The 22,718-nt window shown below is 40.7% G+C and overlaps 1 protein-coding gene across 1 annotated transcript; it reads left to right on the forward strand.

The window, feature by feature from the left end:
* The first annotated feature begins 4,349 nt into the window (after nucleotides 1-4,349).
* On the forward strand, nucleotides 4,350-10,451 carry LOC149436966 (endonuclease domain-containing 1 protein-like). Its single transcript, XM_089661305.1, has 2 exons — nucleotides 4,350-4,740; nucleotides 8,298-10,451. The coding sequence occupies exons 1-2, from the start codon at nucleotides 4,387-4,389 to the stop codon at nucleotides 8,937-8,939; spliced, it is 996 nt and encodes a 331-aa protein (XP_089517431.1). The 5' UTR covers nucleotides 4,350-4,386; the 3' UTR covers nucleotides 8,940-10,451.
* Nucleotides 10,452-22,718: the final 12,267 nt, after the last annotated feature.

The following is a 22,718-nucleotide window of genomic DNA, read 5'->3' on the forward strand; positions in this document are numbered from 1 at the left end:
GGAAAGAAGTGGGCAAAACTAGGTGGGGTCAGGTGCTGACTGACAAGGTACACGCTTGTGAATCAGCAGTGAGCATGATGATAAACACAACCCTGCCACATCTTCCCATCCTGTTGAATTTCAAGCAGATACAGGATGCACGAGAGTGGAAACTCTGCTCTGAATTCAGAAACAGTGCAGCATCGTTGCCACACCATCAGCTGCATTAGTTGGACTTCACTGGAAGGATCAACAGGTATTTGTAGGCCTTTTCAGGGGGGTTAAAATAAAACTGCACAAATGATTAAGAGCTGCAGCACATTTTTTTAATGGCCATAATTTAACTTTAGATAGTTAGGTTGCCACACCTAAATTTTATGTAGCCATCAATGAAGGCTCTGCTCAGGTATGTACAAGTGCATCTGCGTATTCACGTTGTGGGTCCAGCAGGCCATTCATTTCAATGGGCTGCCCTAATTGTGAGAAATGTGGGGAAAGAAGCCTCTGACTCTTTTTAGAAACCATGCTGTACTGAATCGCAGTGTTGCAGCACTATACGGTTTAGCGCACACAAAATTGTACCATGGCTGCCGATGAATGGGGGTGCTAATAAAACTAATGGCACCTTCACGCATCTGCTAAAGTACAGCACATTTCTTTGGGGGTTGGGAACTCAATCAATTTCACATACATTCCCCACCTGCAGAGATGTGAACCAAGCCTAAACATTGACCGCTTCTCCTATTGCTATACTACAAATGTATTTAGTCATGTTAAAACAGCTGATGAAAGTAAGTTATTAGGCAAAACACACAGTTCATGAACCAAAATAATTGTACACTTCCAGTCAGTGAAAGCAGAAGTATAACATACAGATATAACATACATACCAGAAACCTAAAAAAAATTAAACTATATTCCTATAACCCACGAGGGTGTCCTTTTATAAAGTCAGGTGACGGAACAGGTAGAACTCAACCCCCCTTGCTGGGCTTCCCTCCCATGTTACACAGCAGCACCTTCAGTAATTAATCTTCCACTCAACTCCAGACCCCGGCTGAGGCAATAGAGGCCTACCCTGCTGAGTTATCCAACCTAACTTGGTCTGAGCTGAACTTGACGCTCACTCCAACTACTGAGTGTGTCATTAAATTTACCTAACTCTCTAGCGCTACTAGAGGGTGCAACATATACACTATATTGCCAAAAGTATTGGTCGGCCTGCCTTTACATGGACATGAACCTTAATGGCATCCCAGTCTTATTCCGCAAGGTTCAATATTGAGTTGGCCCACCCTTTGCCGCTATAATAGCTTCAGCTCTTCTGGGAAGGCTGTCTACAGTTTAGGAAGGAATGTGTCTACGAGAATGTTTGACCATTTATCTGGAAGCGCATTTGTGAGGTCAGGCACTGATGTGGGACAAGAAGGCCTGGCTCGCAGTCTCCACTCGAATTCTTCTCAAAGGTGTTCTATTGGGTTGATGTGCAGGCCAGTAAAGTTCCTCCACCCCAAACTTGTCATCCATGTCTTTATGGACCTTGCTTTGTGCACTGGTGCACAGTCATGTTGGAACAGGAAGGGGCCATCCCCAAACTGTTTCCACAAAGTTGGGAGCATGAAATTGTCAAAAATGACTTGGTATGCTGACACCTTAAGAGTTTCCTTCACTGGAACTAAGGAGCCAAGCCCAATCCCTGACAAACACCCCGCAGCATAATCCCTCCTCCACCAAACTTTACACTTGGCACAATGCAGTCAGGCAAGTACCATTCTCCTGGCAACCGCCAAACCCAGACAAGACCATCGGATTGCCAGACAGAAGCGTAATTCGCCACTCAAGAGAACATGTCTCCACTGCTCTAGAGTCCAGTGGTGGCATGCTTTACACCACTTCATCCAACATTTTGCATTGCATTTGGTGATGGAAGGCTTGGATGCAGCTGCTCAGCCATAGACACCCATTCCATGAAGCTCTCTATACACTGTTGCTGTGCTAATCTGAAGGCCACATGAAGTGTGGAGGTCTTTAGCTATTGACTCTGCAGACAGTTGGTGAGTCCTGTGCACTATGTGCTTCAGCATGCACTGACCCCGCTCTGTCATTTTACGTGGCCTACCACTTGGTGGCTGAGTTGCTGTTGTTCCCAGTTGCTTCCACTTTGTTATAATACCACTAACAGTTGACTGTGGAATATTTAGTAGCCAGGAAATTTCACGGATGGGCTTATTGCACGGGTGGCAACCTGTCACAATACCACACTTGAATTCACTGAGCTCCTGAGAGCGATTCATTCTTTCATAAATGTTTGTAGAAGTAGTCTGCATGCCTAGGTGCTTGATGTTATACACCTGTGGCCATGGAGGTGATTGGAACACCTGAATCCAATGATTTGAAGGGGTGGCCCAATACTTTTGGTAATATAGTGTATATATCTGTAACATCTTATATACTGCATGAAAAACAGATTTAAAACTAATTCCAATAAAAGAACCTATTTATTATTTTGAAACACTAGAAATTTATTTCTAAAGCTATCCCAATGGCTGTAAAATTTGCTATTAGAGAGATTGCCTCCTACTCAGTTTTAATATTCCATTCCAGCATATACAACCTGTATTAGGTCCCCTTCTTTTTCTGACCAAATTAAAGGAATACAATGTTCCCAGTGCGAAAGATGTGTTTGTCCCCACAAGACAATTTACCTAACATACAATTCTATTCTATTCCAATTACACATATTTGTAAATATTTTATTATATCTTTTCATGTGACAACACTGAAGAAATGACACTGATCACTGTATTGGTGTCACTGGGGATGTCAGTGACCCCAAGTCAGTACCCCCCAATGTCAGAATGTCCGCCGCAGTCCCCCAGTCCTGCCATAAGTCGCTGATCACCACCATAAGTCACTGATTGCTGCCATAAGTCACTGATCGCCGCCTTAAGTTGCTGATCGCCACCATTATTAGTATAAAAAAAAAAACTAAAAATCCCAGTATCTTTCCCGCCATTTGTAATGCTATATCTTTCACGTAAACCAATTAATTTACACATATTGGGGTTTTTTTTCTAGCAAAGACATGTCGCAGAATGCATTTTGGCAGAAATTTATGACTAAATTTGATTTTTAAATTTTTTTCTACTGGACATGTTTTATAGCAAAAAGTCCAAAATATTGTTTTTTTTTCTCAAAATTGTCAGCCTTGTTTTTATAGCACAAAAAATAAAAACCACACAGGCGATCAAATACCACCAAAAGAAAGCTCAATTTGTGGGGAAAAAAAGGATGTAAATTTCATTTATGCACTGTATTGCATGACCGCGCAATTGTCCGTTAAACTAGCGCAGCGCTGTGTATAGCAAAAAAATGGCGTAAATTGCAGTATCTATACCATAGTTTGTAGACCAGTGGTTCTTAACCTTGTTGGAGGTACTGACCCCCACCAGTTTCATATGCGCATTCACCGAACCCTTCTTAATTGGAAAAATAAAATATGATTTTTCAAATTCAAAACATAGGTATATATTTAGGTATATATTTATACATAGGTGCACAAAATTAACAAAACCATTAAGAACAAAGAACAAAACCATTAAAACATAATTTTCACACAAAAACAAAAACATAATAATGAATATTTACTGCACGAATCATATGAGTCGGGTGTGGGTCTTCACCTCCGCTGAACCCGCGAGACTGACTCACCGAACCCCTGGGGTTCGATCGAACCCAGGTTAAGAACCACTGTTGTAGACGCTATAACTTTCACACAAAGCAATCAATATACACTTATTGGGATTTTTTTTACCAAAAACATGTAGCAGAATACATTTTGGCCTAAATTTATAACCAACTTTGAGTTTACTATATATTTTTTATAGCTGAAAGTAAAAAATATTGTTTTTTTTTTTAAATTTTTGGCCTTTTTTTGTTTATAGCATGAAAAATAAAAAGCACACAGGTGATCAAATACCACCAAAAGAAAGCTCTTTTTGTGTGAAAAAAAGGACGTAAATGTCTTGTGGGTGCAGTATTGCATAACAGCACAATTATCAGCTGAATTAGTGCAGCGCCGAGTAGCAAAAAGAGACCTGGTCATTAAGGGGGGTAAATCCTCTGGAGGTCAAGTGGTTAAACAAAAGCCAAAAAAATAGTTTGCTATGGACGTGACAGCAGCAGAAAGAGGACAACACTTCTGCTATTTCAGCACTTACATAACAGTGTAGAAAGTGGAACTTGTGGTTCCCTAGATTTTCTTTAGAAAAGAACACCTACCTTTTTATTAGGCAACTCTGCGCCCCCCATTGAAATACACACTATAAATTGAACTTGCCCATCTTGCTCTTGTAGAAGTGAACTAATCATTTCAGCAATTTCACTTCCCTGGAGAAACCATAAAAAATGTTTCTGAGCCTCTGTTGGCTGTTTGTAGCCATTGCCTATAAGGCAGAAGGCCTGGTTGCTAATGACTTTACAAAGTGCTCTGGGGTCTTCTACAAAGAAAAAATGCCTGTTGACATTGAAAAAATAGCCAAGCCTCATGGCTTTCAGGAGATACCGGATGGTATCACAAAAATTACTGATCTGGTATCTCCAGCCTATATTTGTCAGACACTTGGAGGAACCAGTTACTACGCCACTTTATATGACCGAGGAAGACGTATTCCCTTGTATTCTGCCTACATCCTAGACAGGAAAGAAGCAAAGGAAGAAACAGAATGTAAACGACCTGGATCGTTTAAGTTAGAGCCGCAGGTATGTATATCCTAATGGTATGTACAGTATATCCTATTTAATAGGAAAATGTATTTATCCATTTTAGATTATACTTATATCTAGTGAATAAATACTAATAGGTGCTTGTATGTCATCCATGGGTTTACAATATTGCTGTAATCCTCTATACAAGCCAGTTTGAAGGTGGGAGCAGCTGCATCAGCTGGTGAAATGGGAAGAAATATGCAGAGCACGAGTGACTGATGCAGCATTTACTATCTCTTGTATACCTATTATGGAGCAGAGCTCCATACATTCCCACTATTGGCCTTTTATTATTATTATTATTATTATACAGTATTTATATAGCGCCAACAGTTTGCTCAGCGCTGTACAATACAATGGGAGACAGAACATGCAACAGTACAATAACAATACAATACAATACACGAGGGGTTCGAGGGCCCTGCTCCTTGGAGCTTACAATCTAGGAGGGAGGGGATAGTGGTACGGGAGGAAATAGCTGTGGGGGATGGAGTGGTAGGAAGAGTGGAGGAGGTCAGGAATTAGCAGGGGGTGGTGTAGGCTTCCCTGAAGAGGTGGGTTTTCAGGGTGCGCCTAAAGGAGAGGAGAGTAGGTGATAGTCTGATGGATTGGGGTAGGGAGTTCCAGAGTTTATTTGGTGATATGTTGTCATTACTTAACTCCTTAGCGCAGAGCATACACAAATATGTGGCCTCTTGGTGGCTGGGCATTGGCGCTGATGGACTGCATATTTGCGTACCCAATGTAAACAAATAATGTGCCGTGAGCGTACGTCCTGTGCACTCCCTTGCATATTTACCGGCGTCTCACTGACAGGTCCCAAATGCTACTTGCAGTTGAGAGCTTTCTGATCATTTCACTGCCATGACAGGCAATCATGGTGGTCACATGACCCTAAACCCCACCTCCCGGCATCACAAAGCCCTTAAAGGGCTGGGAGGTGCCAGCAGCAAGGGGTTAAGATTACAAAGTCATGGAAAGATTGATTGTGGTTTTTTGTTTTAAACAACAAACAAGACTTTTCTTCGGTGATATTGCAAAAATTATAGTTTTGTTTCTATAAACAAAAATATGTAAAAAAAAAATGTAAAAATTGAGTGTTACTTTGAGGCATTAAGGTACAAAACTGGTTAAATGGAAACTGTCAACTTTAAGAAAGGAAGCATTGCAAGGCAGGAGTTACTAAGTGATCTGTTCACCTGATCCAGAACAAAAAAAAAGACAAGAAAACAATTGTGGGGTGGATTTACTAAAACTGGAGAGTGCAAAATTTGGTGCAGGTGTGCATAGTAGCCAATCAGCTTCTAACTTTAACTTGTTCAATTAAGCTTTGACAAAAGAACCTGAAAGTTGATTAGTTTCTATGCAAAGCTGCACCAGATTTTTGTTCAATTAAGCTTTGACAATAAACCTGGCAGCTGTCTAATTTCTATCCACATCTGCACCAGATTTTGCATGCTCCAGTTTTAGTAAATCTCTCCCACTTTATATCTCTATATTTCTAAAAAAACAATATTCACTCCCCAATTTATTCCTCAAGTGCCAACACCAATGTTGCATGAAATATATGACATTTGTGACTACCTTGTGTCACAATATAATGTTGAAAGAGGAATAAAGTTCTAAAATTAACGGCAAATATTTATTTTGAGTTTTACCATTCCACTAAGCTAAATACAAATCACATATATGTGATATTTTATTCAGTAAACTTTGTTGGTTATATTTTTGGGATAAATATATTGCGTTGCACAAACTAAGTAAAAGTTGTGTTGGGAAAACTGGTAAAGAAATGTTCTATTTTTTTTTTATTTTTTTCCAAAAAAACCGTAAGTACAGTATACTTCCAAATCTGCTATCAGATTATAGCCCTATCTTTCCCACATAAAAGGACATTTAACAAGTTGGGGTAGACCAGTGTTTCTCAATTTTTTCAGTTAAGACACCCTTTAAAATGATGCACACTCTTGGGGCATCCCATTTTAAAAGGTAAACAACTAAACAAATAGTTTTATATAATGCAGCAACATCCACACACGTAGGACACCCAACTTTGGAGGAGATTTACTCTTCCAAAGCAAATACATCTTTGCACAACTGTACTTACTAGAATTCCATGTTTTCTCTCCCCTCACTCAGCTAATGTCACCCCCAGTGCTTACGGATAGGGGAAAACAAAGATGCTGTGCAGGCGCCCAATGTTCTCCTTATCAAGCAATGATGTTGTTGGTTGTTAGGGCACCAGCTGCTAGAAGATTGTAATGGTGCCCAATGAAAACCCATGGCTTTGTGTAACCAAAAGGCAGGCTTGATCTACCTGCTGGCTTGTGTACACTGTTTAGACAATTTGTAGGCATTTTGCCAATGCACCCCTTAAAAAAACTGAAGGCACCCTGGTTGAAAAAGGCTGGGTAGACTACAAATGCTAAAAGATATAAGGAGTGGAACATCTTCAGCACAAAAAAAAATACTGAGGGACTCAAGAGGGTGTGGCAAGAAATGGGCCCTGGGACTCAAGTGCTTAAAGACATAGTTCATCTATGCCAAAAATCTGCCTGTGCAGGTAAGGGGCGTCTGTAGATAAAAACAAGCTGTGCAGCTTTGACCAAAGTTGAATGCCCTTGCTTTAGGTGTAGGCCATTTATGTACCTCCTGAGGCCTGACTGGAAAACTCCCAGAGATGGCAGTCCATCAAGGTTGTAAGCATCTGAAGCCCGCTCATGTTTATTTCTGGGACTAGGTGCAGCTGGCTACCCAGCATGCACCTCTTGATCTCACACCTGCATGGCGCAGTTTGTTCATGACAGGTTGCCACAGCATAGCGGTGTCAGCAAAAGTCCCCCCCCCCATTGTTATGGCAACCTGTCAATCAAATGACGCCTAGCTCCTCCCGATCACATCATTTCCTGGTTGAAATACCGCAAGATTTGATTATTAGGCTTCCCAAAGACTCCTGGGATAGATGACACTGATATCCCAGGAATTAATGGGACTCGTCTAATGATGTCATCACTTAGACTGCCGGGACAGGAAGCGGCACCCAAAGACAACAAAAAAGGTATCTACAAACTGAAAAAAAAATTGCCATTTAGCACTGCGCACTGGGGGGCATTGAGAAGAGAGTAATTTAAAAAAAAAGGGTGGAACTCTGCTTTAAGAGTACATAGGTTATTGTTCTCATCCAATAATATGTGGGATTAGTGAGTGGACACTGAACTTGAGAAGTATTCTCAGCCCCTCCCCAGGATAAAGATATTCACCACTGCACTTTTTACTTACCTTAAGTCACATGATGCTCCAACCCAGAGCCATGTTCTCTTCTGTTCACTTTCCGGTTGGGTCCTGCAGGTAATGGTGAGGGACCTAGACGGAGGTCACTGTCTTCAGAAGGTAAGAAAAAGAAAACCTTGGCAGATTGGCTTATAGGAGGGTGAAAGGGAGGGGCATTAGATAGTAATTGTCTGGAATGGGGCCTTAAAATGTCTATTACTCAGTGAGATTGACGCAAATAACACTTTAAAAATATTTTTTTCTCTTTATTTTATTTCCAGCTGATTTATCGAGAAGTAACAGAAAATATGCAAGACGTTGGACAAATAAGGAAAACCTTAAAAGATTATAACGATAAAAATGCGATTTTAGAAAAATATCCTAAAAACCAGCTCAGCAAACTTGTAAAAGCAAGCCAGGCTACTGACGATGACTACAGTGATAAAAAAAACATCCATAACAGGGGACATTTGAATCCTTGTGGCCATCACAGTGAACAAAATAACTACCTGTCTACCTTCACTTTCACCAATGTTGTGCCTATGAAACCAGAGCTGAATGGTGAGGTATGGAGTCAGTATGAGAAGGAGATGATTGACATTTCTGCAGACTGTGGCAAAATGTATGTAGTGACTGGTGTTGTCCCGGGAAATAATGTACTGAACCGTCGCGTAAGCATCCCTACCTATGTGTGGAATGCCTATTGTTGTGTGAATAACCTCGGTAAACCTGTCAAATCTGGCGGTGCTATAGCTGCCAATGACAAGGCGCTAGCTCCAAACAACATTTTTCAGGTAGAAAAAATGGAGCTTGGTGCCCTCCAAATAAAACTGATAAGCCTTCTGAAGCTTTCAAATAACTTTGAGATATTCGCTTGTGATTGCAAAGAAATCAAACGTAATAAGAGGTGCAATTCGATTTAACTCAGTGAAATATATTTCTTCTGTAATCCCTCAGAAATGAATGTGATTATTCTGAATTAAGCGCTCAGCTCATCTGTATGCAAATCAGCCTCTTTAAGTGACGAAATGACTCCTGGGTGGATGTTGAAGGCCCAATTTCAGCCCCTCCTCTACCAACCAGTATTCCACACACATATTTTTTATTTACCTGAACTGGGTTTTAACGAGTTGTTCAAAACCAAAAAGAAATGCGCACTCCAAATGATAATCTCATGGTCATTTGTAGCATTGTTTGGGCTCCCCAAGTTTTTCATGTAAATGTTGATTTAATGTGATATTGCCACAATGCCATAACTACTTGTGTGCACTAGAAGGGTTCCTGGAGGGCCCCAAAACACAAGGAGATTTTTCCTTTTCTTCCTGTTGTGTCTGACAAATGTTGAATAAACAGGAAGTAAGGTGAAACCTCCCAAATGGGGACACAGACAGCAATAAAATGTTTAAAAAGTTGCTAACCCTTCTAAGAAAATTGTTTTGCCTGGAGTTAGGCTTTGAAGGCAATCTGTTATGGGAGATCAATGGAGGTTGCCATTGCAGACCTCCCTTTTTGATTATGCCAGTTCCCTGGCTGTCATTCTCATACTTTGACATGAATGCTGTCTGAGTTGCTGACCCAAAACAGGTGGAGAGATAAAAAAAAAAGTTCTGACACCAATTTATAACATGCTTGTTCCAAGTTTCTGACTAAAAAAGTAGGCAGGCATTTAGAGCTTTCAAAAGGGGTCCTTCAGGCTAGGTTTACATATGTGCGGGTGGTGCGGCTACAGATCCGCATGAAAATCCATGCAGCCGCACCACCCGCACAGAGGAATGCGGACCCGCAGCCGGGTGCCATTAGTTCTAATGGCACGCAGCCCACACTGGAAAACGCAACTGTACTGGGAACCCGAGGTTCCCGTGTGGGCTGCGTTTTCAGAAGAAGTGCAGGGACTTCTTCCCTGCGTGTCCCGGGCACGGGAGTCCATTCAAATGAATGGGCCCTCGTGCCCGTGCAAAACGCGGCCCGCACGGCTGCATACATGTGAAACGGGGGTAAATGGCAGTACCCATACTTCTCTCACGAAAGAAGCACATGAACTATGTATGGATACACATTTTAATAACAGGCCTTTTACAACAAGGCTAAAGTTAATATGTGGCTTCTAAATGGGGGTGAGGAAGGGGGTGTTCTTTTTTCTGTGGTGGGAACAGAACAATTGTTAATCAATAGAAAGGGTTTTTTAACGTGAAGATATTGATTACTCTCATTACTATCAGGCAGTCGCTAGCATTTGGGTGTACACAGGAGTCACACGCAATGCGCTAATTAAATAAATTACTTTTGAATATCAAGTAGCTTCAATTTATGAATTATTAACCTGTATAATCATAACTTTATTCCTGTACTGAACGTATTCTGTTTCTGTTGGCATGTACTGTCGCTGAATGCTTTATAATGTAACGGTCTTATGCAATAAAATATTTGGCAATGCATTCCGTATTTTTCTGTACTTTATGCTACTATCCATAAACTAAACCTTAGATCTTGATATATGAAAAGAGTATTAAAGGTAACACTTTGTAATGTCCATAGCAATCAATGAGCTCTATCAGATTTATTCCCAAATCCCCGAGTGTAAGAATGGCAAATAGAAGCTGATTGTTGCTGAAGGTAACAATACATTTGAAAATACATAAACGTGTCACGCTCCACTACTATAGATATTCAAATTAAATATAATATACGCCTAAAATATATAAATCATATAAATTTCAAAAAACTATCAAAAAATATAGCGTATATAAGTCCAGCTTAGGTATGTATTCCCACTACAAATCCGTTCTTATTTCCACAACACAATCTGTGAAAAATACTAAACTGTAAAAAATATATAAAAAAAATTTATATATAAAAATTATATTAAAATGTTATAAAAAAAAGTCCACACAGTTATTTTTTCCTCATGTGCTCCTTCACCAGTGTGCGCTCACCTGATTTCTATGACCAAACCGTTAAGTGAGGTCAAAGACAGCTTGTGTCCCTTTAAAAGGACTGAATGGAGATGAATGGAGATATGTATCCCTGTCCCAGACAGATGGATGGATGAGTGAAGTATTTCCCTCTTTCCAGCAAGACCCCCCAGAGATCTAGTTTCCTGGATTCGGATGGATGGATGGACTTATCCCACTCTCCTCTAGGGGGTCTCTCCTCTCCCTTTAGATTTATCTCTCCATATACAGTCATGGCCGAAATTGTTGGCACCCTTGATATTTCTCCAGGAAATCATGTATTTCTCACGAAATGTATTGCATTAACACATGTTTTGCTATACACATGTTTATTCCCTTTGTGTGTATTGGGACAAAACAAAAAAAGGGAGGAAAGAAAGCAAATTCGACATAATGTCACACAAACCTCCAAAAATGGGCTGGACAAAAGTATTGGCACCCTTTCACAACTGCGGATAAATAAGAATGTTACAAGCATGTGATGCTCCTGTAAACTCACCTGGGGCAAGTAACAGGTGTGGGCAATATAGAAATCACACCTGAAAGCAGATAAAAAGGAGAGACGTTCACTTAACCTTTGCATTGTGTGTCTGTCTGTGCCACACTAAGCATGGACAACAGAAAGAGGAGACGAGAACTGTCTGAGGACCTGAGAACCAAAATTGTGGCAAAATATCAACAATCTCAAGGTTACAAGTCCATCTCCAGAGAACTAGATTTGCCTTTGTCCACAGTGCGCAACATTATCAAGAAGTTTGCAACCCATGGCACTGTAGCTAATCTCCCTGGTCGTGGACGGATGAGGAAAATTGATGAAAGATTGCAACGCAGAATAGTCCGGATGGTGGATAAGCAGCCCCAAACATGTTCCAAAGACATTCAAGCTGTCCTGCAGGCTCAGGGAGCATCAGTGTCAGCGCGAACTATCCGTCGACATTTAAATGAAATGAAACGCTATGGCAGGAGACCCAGGAGGACCCCACTGCTGACACAGAGACATAAAAAAGCAAGACTACAGTTTGCCAAAATGTACTTGAGTAAGCCAAAAGCCTTCTGGGAAAACGTCTTGTGGACAGATGAGACCAAGATAGAGCTTTTCGGTAAAGCACATCATTCTACTGTTTACCGAAAACGGAATGAGGCCTACAAAGAACAAAACACAGTACCTACGGTAAAATATGGTGGAGGTTCAATGATGTTTTGGGGTTGTTTTGCTGCCTCTGGCACTGGGTGCCTTGACTGTGTGCAAGGCATCATGAAATCTGAGGATTACCAAAGGATTTTGGGTCGCACTGTAGGGCCCAGTGTCAGAAAGCTGGGTTTGCGTCCAAGATCCTGGGTCTTCCAGCAGGACAATGACCCCAAACATACGTCAAAAAGCACTCAGAAATGGATGGCAAAGAAGCGCTGGAGAGTTCTGAAGTGGCCAGCAATGAGCCCAGATCTAAATCCCATTGAACACCTGTGGAGAGATCTTAAAATTGCTGTTGGGAAAAGGTGTCCTTCCAATAAGAGAGACCTGGAGCTGTTTGCAAAGGAAGAGTGGTCCAAAATTCCGGGTGAGAGGTGTCAGAAGCTTATTGATGGTTATAGGAAGCGACTGATTTCAGTTATGTTTTCCAAAGGGTGTGCAACCAAATATTAAGTTAAGGGTGCCAATACTTTTGTCCAGCCCATTTTTGGGGTTTTGTGTGACATTATGTCATATTTGCTTTTCTGCCTCTGTTTTATATTTGTTCCAATACATACAAAGGGAATAAACATGTGTATAGCAAAACATGTGTTAATGCAATACCTTTTTTGTGTGAAATACTTGATTTTCAGGAAAAATATCAAGGGTGCCAACAATTTCGGCCATGACTGTATGTAAACGTCATGTAATCAAAGAATATAATATAGTGCCTTATCTCCTTTTAAAAGTATTTTTTTAGGCTTAAATATAATGCACTCACATTTTAAAAATCATAAAACCGCTTTATATTGCAGTGGTGTATTATCCTCTATGTGTTTCCACACTCCTTATACTCGCCGTGTCTTTTCCTTTAAGCGTCGTGAAGTCAGAGCCCCTCCCCTGGGTGAATAAATACATTTTTTATTTATTCACCGTAGAAAGTATAAAATACACCATAGTAGCTCAAAAGAATCACATTTTTTATTTTTGTTTTTTATTTTATATTTAACAATACATTTTACTTTCAACCTAGGTTCAGATGTGCGGCAGGAGTGTCCTGGTTAAAAAAAGGGGGGGGTTAGTAAAGAAAGGTTAGTAAAGAAAGAGCAGAGATAGGGAGAAGAGAAGAAAGACATGATCCCTGTTCATCATGGCATGCTGCAACTTTTCACCCTAGGTGTGGCCAAGGGTGGACTGTGTATTTTCCTACCTGGAGATCATACCCTTAAAGCGGAATTCCGCCTAAAAAAAAAATTAATAAAAAGTCAGCAGCTACAAAAACTCCAGCTGCTGGCTTTTAAAATACAGCCACTTACCTGTCCCTCGGTCCAGCGATGTCCTCACTACTGCTGGTGTCACCGGCCGTATTCTCTTCCCAGTGCTGGCATCTTCAGTGTGGACACCTGGCTGTGAAAGCTTGTGGCTTCACAGCCGGGTGCCCACTGCGCATGTGCGAGAAGCGCTGTGCTTTGTGAATGGCCCCGTAGTCTACTGGTTACCTAACACACGTCCCAGAAGACTAAGGGGAGGGGGTAGGACAACTTCCGTTTCCGATCGCCTAGGCGATCGCAGCAGACGTGGGAGCGGGTACCTGTAAAATTCGGGCACCCGCTCCCCCCCCCCACTCCACAAAGGTGCCAATACTTAATGGGGAGCGGGAGACAAAGACTTAAAGCGGAACTTTCCCTTTTAGGTGGAGCTCCGCTTTAACAGCACCTCCTCTCTCAGGCTGACAATGTTAAGATGCTGCATTTCAATTGGCAGCAACTTGGTCATTCTGCTGTGCACCTTCCTTCAGTTGGCTGTGTGGCTGCCTATCAGGTCTGCAGGAGGCATAAACAGACCTGATAGGCCAACTCAAGGAGGCACATGGCAGATTGACAGTGCTGCTGCCAATAGCAAAGCAGTGGCTTAGTCTTGTCAACCTGAAACAGAAAGTGCCATTACGGGCAGGACCTCCATATGAGAAACTTTGAAACAGTTTCATAGAACATGCCACTTACGAGCATGGTACACCTCCTTCCATGCCCCGGCCATATTTTAGTTTTTAATGCTTTGATAGTTTAACTGACAATTATAGGAACGTGCAGCATTGTGCCCAAAATACATTTTTCCTTTTGGTGGTATTTAGTCCCACTGTGTTTTTTTATTTTTTACTATATGTAGGCAGGTGCAGATTGCTGTCTTCAATGCAGGTGGCCCTCAATGCAGAGGGAGAGGACATCATAAGGAACATGGCACCTCTATGGTTTTGTGAGTCACTGGGGCAGCGGTCCTATTGGATTCTGGCCACTCATACACCTGCGGAACTGGCACATCAAGATTAGCAGCTAACATGAAGAAATCAGGGAAATCTCGAAGTGGCTTTCCATATTTAGCTACATAATGAGCGATGTTCAACATGTGTGTCATGTGCAGAAACATTGCATTTTTCGGAGACACACAACTAAAGGTCTCTCTTCAAGAGGTGTCTTTAGCCTTTACTTTTTCAACATTCTCCTTGTGCTGATTACTTTTCTCATTCTATACAAAGGTTTCCCTTTTAAATGAAGGCTTTATGCCGTCCTTCCATTTTGCATCAGAACTTTGTTGGAACCAACTGCAAACTTTACACAACTGTATCCTCTGAGAAAATAAGACATGACAATTGTTCCAGCAAATGCATATTAAAAAGGTGGTTTTCAGAGGTCTTGTCAGCATCCCCATCATTTTTCCTCTTAGGTGTCATGGCAGTCGAGTTGTGTGTCAAACTTCAACTAGCAGCTGGATTTTCTCTTGATTCTGGATTTGCTCTTGATTCTGGATTTGCTCTTGATTCTGGATTTGCTCTTGATTCATTCATACTCTATTTTTATAAGGTTTGATTGTGACTCCACAGTAGTAAATTGAGCTCTTGCTTTAATGAAAAAGCTTACTTTGCTCTGTTTCATGTCTCTTTTCTGTGCTTTCAAAAACCTGTAGAGGCTTCAAAACTGAAGAGAAAGGCCAACTGAATTTGTTGAGGACTACATATCCCAGCAATACATTATGCATCAATACAGATTATCATCAGCTATAGAGGACTAAATCCCAGCAATAAATACAGCAATGCAGATTACCATCAGCTACAGAGGACTACATATCCCAGCAATACATAATACAGCAATGCAGATTACCATCAATTATAAAGGACAACATATCCCAGCAATACATTATACAACAATACAGATTACCATCAGCTATAGAGGACTACATATCCCAGCAATAAATAATACAGCAATGCAGATTACCATCAATTATAAAGGACAACATATCCCAGCAATACATTATACAGCAATGCAGATTACCATCAATTATAAAGGACAACATATCCCAGCAATACATTATACAGCAATGCAGATTACCATCAATTATAAAGGACAACATATCCCAGCAATACATTATACAGCAATACAGATTACCATCAGCTATAGAGGACTACATATCCCAGCAATACATTATACAACAATACAGATTACCATCAGCTATAGAGGACTACATATCCCAGCAATAAATAATACAGCAATGCAGATTACCATCAATTATAAAGGACAACATATCCCAGCAATACATTATACAGCAATGCAGATTACCATCAATTATAAAGGACAACATATCCCAGCAATACATTATACAGCAATACAGATTACCATCAGCTATAGAGGACTACATATCCCAGCAATACATTATACAGCAATGCAGATTACCATCAATTATAAAGGACAACATATCCCAGCAATACATTATACAGCAATGCAGATTACCATCAATTATAAAGGACAACATATCCCAGCAATACATTATACAGCAATACAGATTACCATCAACTACAGAGGACTACATATCCCAGCAATACATAATACAGCAATGCAGATTACCATCAGCTACAGAGGACTACATATCCCAGCAATACATGATACAGAAATGCAGATTGCCATCAGCTACAGAGGACTACATATCCCAGCAATACATTATACAGCAATGCAGATTGCCATCAGCTACAGAGGACTACATATCCCAGCAATACATGATACAGAAATGCAGATTGCCATCAGCTACAGAGGACTACACATCCCAGCAATACATAATTCAGCAATAGAGATTGCCATCAGCTATAGAGGACTACACATCCCAGCAATACATAATACAGCAATAGAGATTGCCATCAGTTATAGAGGACTACACATCCCAGCAATACATAATACAGCAGTAGATGACTACATATCCCAGCAATACATGATACAGCAATGCAGATTACCATCAGCTATAGAGGACTACACATCCCAGCAATACATGATACAGCAGAGCAGATTACCATCAGCTATAGAGGACTACACATCCCAGCAATACATGATACAGAAATGCAGATTACCATCAGCTATAGAGGACTACAAATCCCAGCAATACATGATACAGAAATGCAGATTACCATCAGCTATAGAGGACTACAAATCCCAGCAATACATGATACAGCAGTGCAGAATACCACCAGCTATAGAGGACTTCATATCCCAGTAACACAAAAAGAACATTTACTTACAGTGCCCAGTTCATCTGATTCAGATGCCTTCTTCCTTTCCTGGTAGGTGTAGTGGTGGGGTGGTGTAATGATGTTGTGTCCATGTACCATGTTGGTGAAGCCTCCAGGAGCTTTGTGTCTCCTTCAGGTCCCACAATTTAAAATTGTAAATGCAGCCAATGGCAGCTCTGTGGCCTTCCTCCTATAGCCTATAGCAGCTGAGGGGGGTGGAGAAAGCTGCAGGTGGCCGCAGAGAAGCCTGAATAGTAAAGCGGTCTGACAGCCAATTATTCTCCTCCTCCACCGCTGCAGCTACAAAGCAGGGAGAGAGGGGAGAACTGTCAACAGCAGTCACCACTGCTTAAGCGGTGGACTTTCTTAATGTTTCCCACCCGTATTCTTTATTGGTGCTGCCAGCAGCGCCCACCCCTCCTTCCAATGCGGCGCCTGGGACACACTCGCCCCAACGTTATTTCCACTCGCCAAATACAAGCAGGCGAGTGGAAATTTTGAGGCCTGTTATATTGTATGAGAAAAGCACTTATATTTCTCATAAGTATATTAGTTAGATTCACTCTAATTCCATTAATACTGATTCCTGTAAGGGCTCTTTCTTTACAATATAAGGCTCGACTCAGGATTGCTGTTTGTGTGCAGGATAGGAAGAAAGCTAAAACTGTTTCAGTGATTGTCATTACTTGAAAACACACCTTCCTCTGTCCTACAAGAGTGACTACGTTTTAGCAAGTTTTTACTTTTTCTATTCTTGCTGTACATATCTTGACCTCCAGAAGATTTACCCCCTTCAAGACTAGGTCATTTTTTGCTATACAGTACAGTGTTACTTTGACAATTGCGTAGTCATGCAGTGCTATACTTAAATTTAATATATATATATATATATATATATATATATATATATATATACATATATATATATATATATATATATATATACACACACATATATATATATATATATACATACATACATATACACACACATCATTGTTTCCCACAAATAGAACTTTCTTTTGGTGATATTTGATTATCAATGGGTTTTTTATTTTTTGCGCTATACACAAAAAAACAACTACAACTTTGAAAAAAAAAACCAATATGTTTTACTTCCTTCTATTAAACATATCCAGTAAAAAATTTTTAAAAAGCTAATTTCTTCATTAATTTAGGCCAATATGTATTCTGCTTCATATTTTTGGTAGAAAAAAATCCCAATAAGCATATAATAAGCGTATAATAATTAGTTTGTGCAAAAGTTATAGCATCTAAAAACTCTGGTATATATACTGTTTTTTTTATACTAGTAATGGAGATGATCAGCAACTTATAGTGGGACTGCAATATTGCAGCAGACAGTCTGACACTGATATTTTGTGTGAACCAGTGACACTAATACTGTGATCAGTACTACAAATATACACTGTCACTGTACTAATGACACTGGCTGGGAAGGGGTTAAACATCTAGGGTGATCAAAGGGTTAACTGTGTGCCTAACCAGTGATTTTTGCATGTTTACTTTTGTGTGTTTTTACTAAGGGATGTGCTGGATTTTATTCCCTGCTTTGGAGGGAAACAAAATCCAGTTCATCGCTGCTTTGTTTACATAGGCAGAGCTGTGTTCTGTCTCTCTCCTCGCCAATCAGTGACATGAACTGGTTAATGGTCATGGAAACAAGAAAGAAAAATACCTTTGTCTTGTTTAGGTACAAAGATTACCTTAGATTGAAAATGTAAGCATAAAGATAAATCTAGTTGCTCTGGTTCAGAATTATTACTATCCAAAGTGAAACCTTTAAAGTATAGTTGGTAATATAGCAATTGACTCATTCACTGGTAACCCAAAGATTGCAACCTATAGTATATTTGCTCTTTTCCTGCTACAGGCATCATTGAGGTACTATAACATTCATGTTGATTACATCCTACCCATTTATTCACCCGTAAATCTGTAAGTTTTATTGCAAATACATATTTTCTAGGTAAACTTTGCAAATTCCTAGAGGAATTATTCCACTTTGGAATGCTTGAGTATTTATTTTAAAATTAGTAGAATACTCTGCATCTCTAGATATGTTCTGGCTATGTAGGAATGTTGCTTGCTGTCCATTAAATTTAAAGTAATATTTTGTAAACAGACTATAGTAGGTCCTATAACTGTTGCTCTCTTTATTATCATATTTTCCAATATTTGATTAAGATTTCTCCACACCTTTATACTTTTACTTCCTACTAAGCTTGAGGTTTATAGATCAGACTTAATTAGTATAGTATAATTAGCTATATTATTACTCCCCCTTCCCTCAACCCACATGGATGAAAAATATATTTTAAAAATATTCTTCCCAAATATATTGATATATATTTGAAATACTACAATTTTGGCCATATTCAATATATTTCAAATGTTGAAATGCGTTTTTACTACAAAATATACAAAATTGTTTTAAAAAAATAAATTTTCAAATATAATGTATGTCTTTACAAATACATTTAATCTACATTTTTGGAATGCATTTACAAATATATGTAAAAATATATGTTAAAATGACTTTTTTATATGTAAAAAAAAAAAAATCAGAAGAATATATTTTTAAAAAATATATTTTTAAAAATATTTTTAATATATTATGTAATATATAAAAATGCATATATATATATATATATACACATACATATACACAGTGGGACAAAAAAGTATTTAGTCAGCCACCAATTGTGCAAGTTCTCCCACTTAAAAAGATGAGAGAGGCCTGTAATTGGCATCATAGGTAGACCTCAACTGTGAGAGACAATATGAGAAAAAAATCCAGACAATCACATTGGTTGATTTGGAAATAATTTATTTGCAAATTATGGTGGAAAATAAGTATTTGGTCACCTACAAACAAGCAAGATTTCTGGCTCTCACAGACCTGTACCTTCTTCTTTAAGAGGGTCCTCTGTCCTGCACTCATTACCTGTATCAATGGCACCTGTTTGAACTTGTTATCAGTACAAAAGACACCTGTCCACAACCTCAAACAGTCACACTCCAAACTCCACTATGGTGAAGACCAAAGAGCTGTCGAAGGACACCAGAAACAAAATTGTAGACCTGCACCAGGCTGGGAAGACTGAATCTGCAATAGGCAAGCAGCTTGGTGTGAACAAATCAACTGTGGGAGCAATAATTAGAAAATGGAAGACATACAAGACCACTGATAATCTCCCTCGATCTGGGGCTCCACGCACTATATTGCCAAAAGTATTGGGACACCCCTCCAAATCACTGAATTCAGGTGTTCCAATCACCTCCATGGCCACAGGTGTATACAATCAAGCACCCAGGCATGAAGACTGCTTCTACAAACATTTGTGATAGAATGGGTCGCTTTCAGGAGCTCAGTGAAATCAAGTGTGGTACCGTGATAGGTTGCCACCTATGTACAAAGTCTATCTGTGAAATTTCCTTGCTACTAAAATATTCCATGGTCAACTGCTAGTGGTATTATAACAAAGTGGAAGCAACTGGGAACAACAGCAACTCAGCCATGAAGTGGTAGGCCACGTAAAATGACAGAGCGGGGTCAGAGCATGCTGAAGCGCACAGTGCACAGAAGTTATCAACTGTCTGCAGAGTCAATAGCTGAAAACCTCCACACTTCGTGTGGCCTTCAGATTAACACAGCAACAGTGTGTAGAGAGCTTCATGGAATGGGTTTCCATGGCCGAGCAGCTGCATCCAAACCTTACATCACAAAGTGCAATGCAAAGCGTTGGATGCAGTGGTGTAACACGCGTCGCCACTGGACTCTAGAGACATGTTCTCTGCAGTGACGAATCACACTTCTCTATCTGGGAATCTGATGGACATGTCTGAGTTTAGTGGTTGCCTGGAGAACGGTACTTGCCTGACTGCATTGTGCCAAGTGTAAAGTTTAGTGGAGGGGGGATTATGGTGTGGGGTGGTTTTTCAGGGGTTGAGCTTGGCCCCTTAGTTCCAGTGAAGGGAACTCTTAAGGCGTCAGCATACCAAGACATCTTGAACAATTTCATGCTCCCAACAAAGCAAGGTCCATAAAGACATGGATGAGTGAGTTTGGGGTGGTGGAACTTGACTGGCCTGCACAGAGTCCTGACCTCAACCCAACAGACACCTTTGGGATGAATTAGAACAGAGACTGTGAGCCAGGCCTTCTCGTCCGACATCATTGCCTGACCTCACAAATGCGCTTCTGGAAGAATGGTCAAACATTCCCATAAACATACTCCTACTCCTTGTGGACAGCCTTCCCAGAAGAGTTGAAGCTGTTATAGCTGCAAAGGATGGGCCAACTCAATATTGAACCCTATGGACAAAGACTGGGATGCCATTAAAGTTCATGTGCATGCAAAGGCAGGCGTCCCAATACTTTTGGCAATATAGTGTTTGTGTATGTATATATATATATATATATATATATATATATATATATATATATATATATATATATATATATATATATATATATATATATTGTGGCAGTGCGGTATCCTGCCACGGTGGAAAGCACGATGGAGACCCAGGATTCTCAACCATAGAGGTTGAGGGGCTCCAGGCAGATCTCCTAATGCAGAGGAAACTGGTTTATCAGTTTCCTCTTTGGTTGGTAAAGCCTGTTTTGGGACCTGTAGCCTGGAGATTTCTTAGAGATTTGGGAGGGATGAAATCTCCAATCCTGGGCCCATATTTTGGGAGCAGCCAGCGTGCTGATTGCACAGGTGTGTGCAGGCCTTTTAGTGGAGGCCAGGCCATGATTCTGGGCTCCACCCCGGCAGACAGGAGTCAGGAGGGCTCCACCCCGGCAGACAGGAGTCAGGAGGGCTCCACCCCGGCAGACGGGAGGTCTCTGCCTTGGAGTCAGGTGGGCTTCACCAAGGAGAGGTGGAAGCCAGACTAGCTGTGTGCTAGAAATTTGCTGTGTGCAAAAGCAACCTCGTGGAAGGCGTCTGTAGGAGACATATATATAAAGCGGGATATCTGAGAGAGCCAGAAGGCTGAGTATTGTTTGCATTTGTGTGATGGTGGAAACCCCTGTGCGGGAAAAACTTTATGTTACAGGACTTTCATTTAAATAAAAGTGGGCAAAAAGGCCCTTAAAAAAGAAGCGAGTTGCCGTGTGCTTTGAAGAAGCTCTACCACTTGAAGCGAGTTCCCACATATGGTGGAGGATGCGGGCAGAACTAGAGATCCCAGCAAAGAAGTAAGTTCATCAGTTATATGAACTGTGTTTATGTGCAATGGACAGCACAATTTGTGTGTGCAGGTGAGGAGAACTTGCCTTAAAGAGACAGTACTTAATTTCTTTGTTGCTGGACTGTGAAGATGGGGCGGTCAAAGCAAAGAAAAGAAGCAAGATTTGCGGAAATGAGAGACCAAGCCCTGTGGCTGGAGGGGTTGTTATCACCAGAACAAGCCCCATACATGGCTGAACAGATGTTGCCACAGTGGGAAGTGCATGCTGTTGCCCCTAGCAACACTGGTGAAAGGAGACCAGCTATTGTGCAGAGTTCTAAGCTGGAAAAAGGCTGCAATGTGGGGAGCCTGGACAAAACACGCTGGCAAGAGCGATGTTTGCGGTGCAGGGAGTGGGGGCACACTGTCTCCAAATGCCCTTTGTCCCAGCCTCCATGGCAAAGTTGCATATCAAAGCAAAGGACTGCATCTGTGTTTGGCAAGCCGGCTCTGAGTGCAAGGAAGGAGCGACAGGCTGACCACAAGTTTGAGAGGAGTGTGGTTGCTCGTAGCAATAGCTGCAATGTAAAGTCTACGGTGAGAGGTGCTGAGTTCTGGGCCTCTGATTACATGCAACCCATGCTACCTACAGAGGAGGTTGGGGACTTCCTTGAAAACTTTGAAAAAGGTGCTACACAGAGAAAATGGCCTAGGGACCGGTGGCCAAAGTTGCTGCAAACCTTATTACCGAGGGAGTTCCGGTCGATTTACCATTTGATGGATTGGGACCAGGATGACTACTGCACCTTTAAAGAGGAAATCCTTC

This window comes from Staurois parvus, unplaced genomic scaffold (genome assembly GCF_062004578.1).
Source record: "Staurois parvus isolate SC_StPar_1 unplaced genomic scaffold, SC_StPar_1.0 ptg001328l, whole genome shotgun sequence".
Lineage (NCBI taxonomy): Eukaryota > Metazoa > Chordata > Amphibia > Anura > Ranidae > Staurois > Staurois parvus.

Excerpts from the sequence above, each read along its gene's own strand:
- LOC149436966 (XM_089661305.1), top strand. The coding sequence starts at position 4,387 with ATGTTTCTGAGCCTCTGTTGGCTGTTTGTAGCCATTGCCTATAAGGCA. Across the intron at positions 4,741-8,297 it reads CGTTTAAGTTAGAGCCGCAG|CTGATTTATCGAGAAGTAAC; the intron begins GTATGTATATCC and ends TTTTATTTCCAG.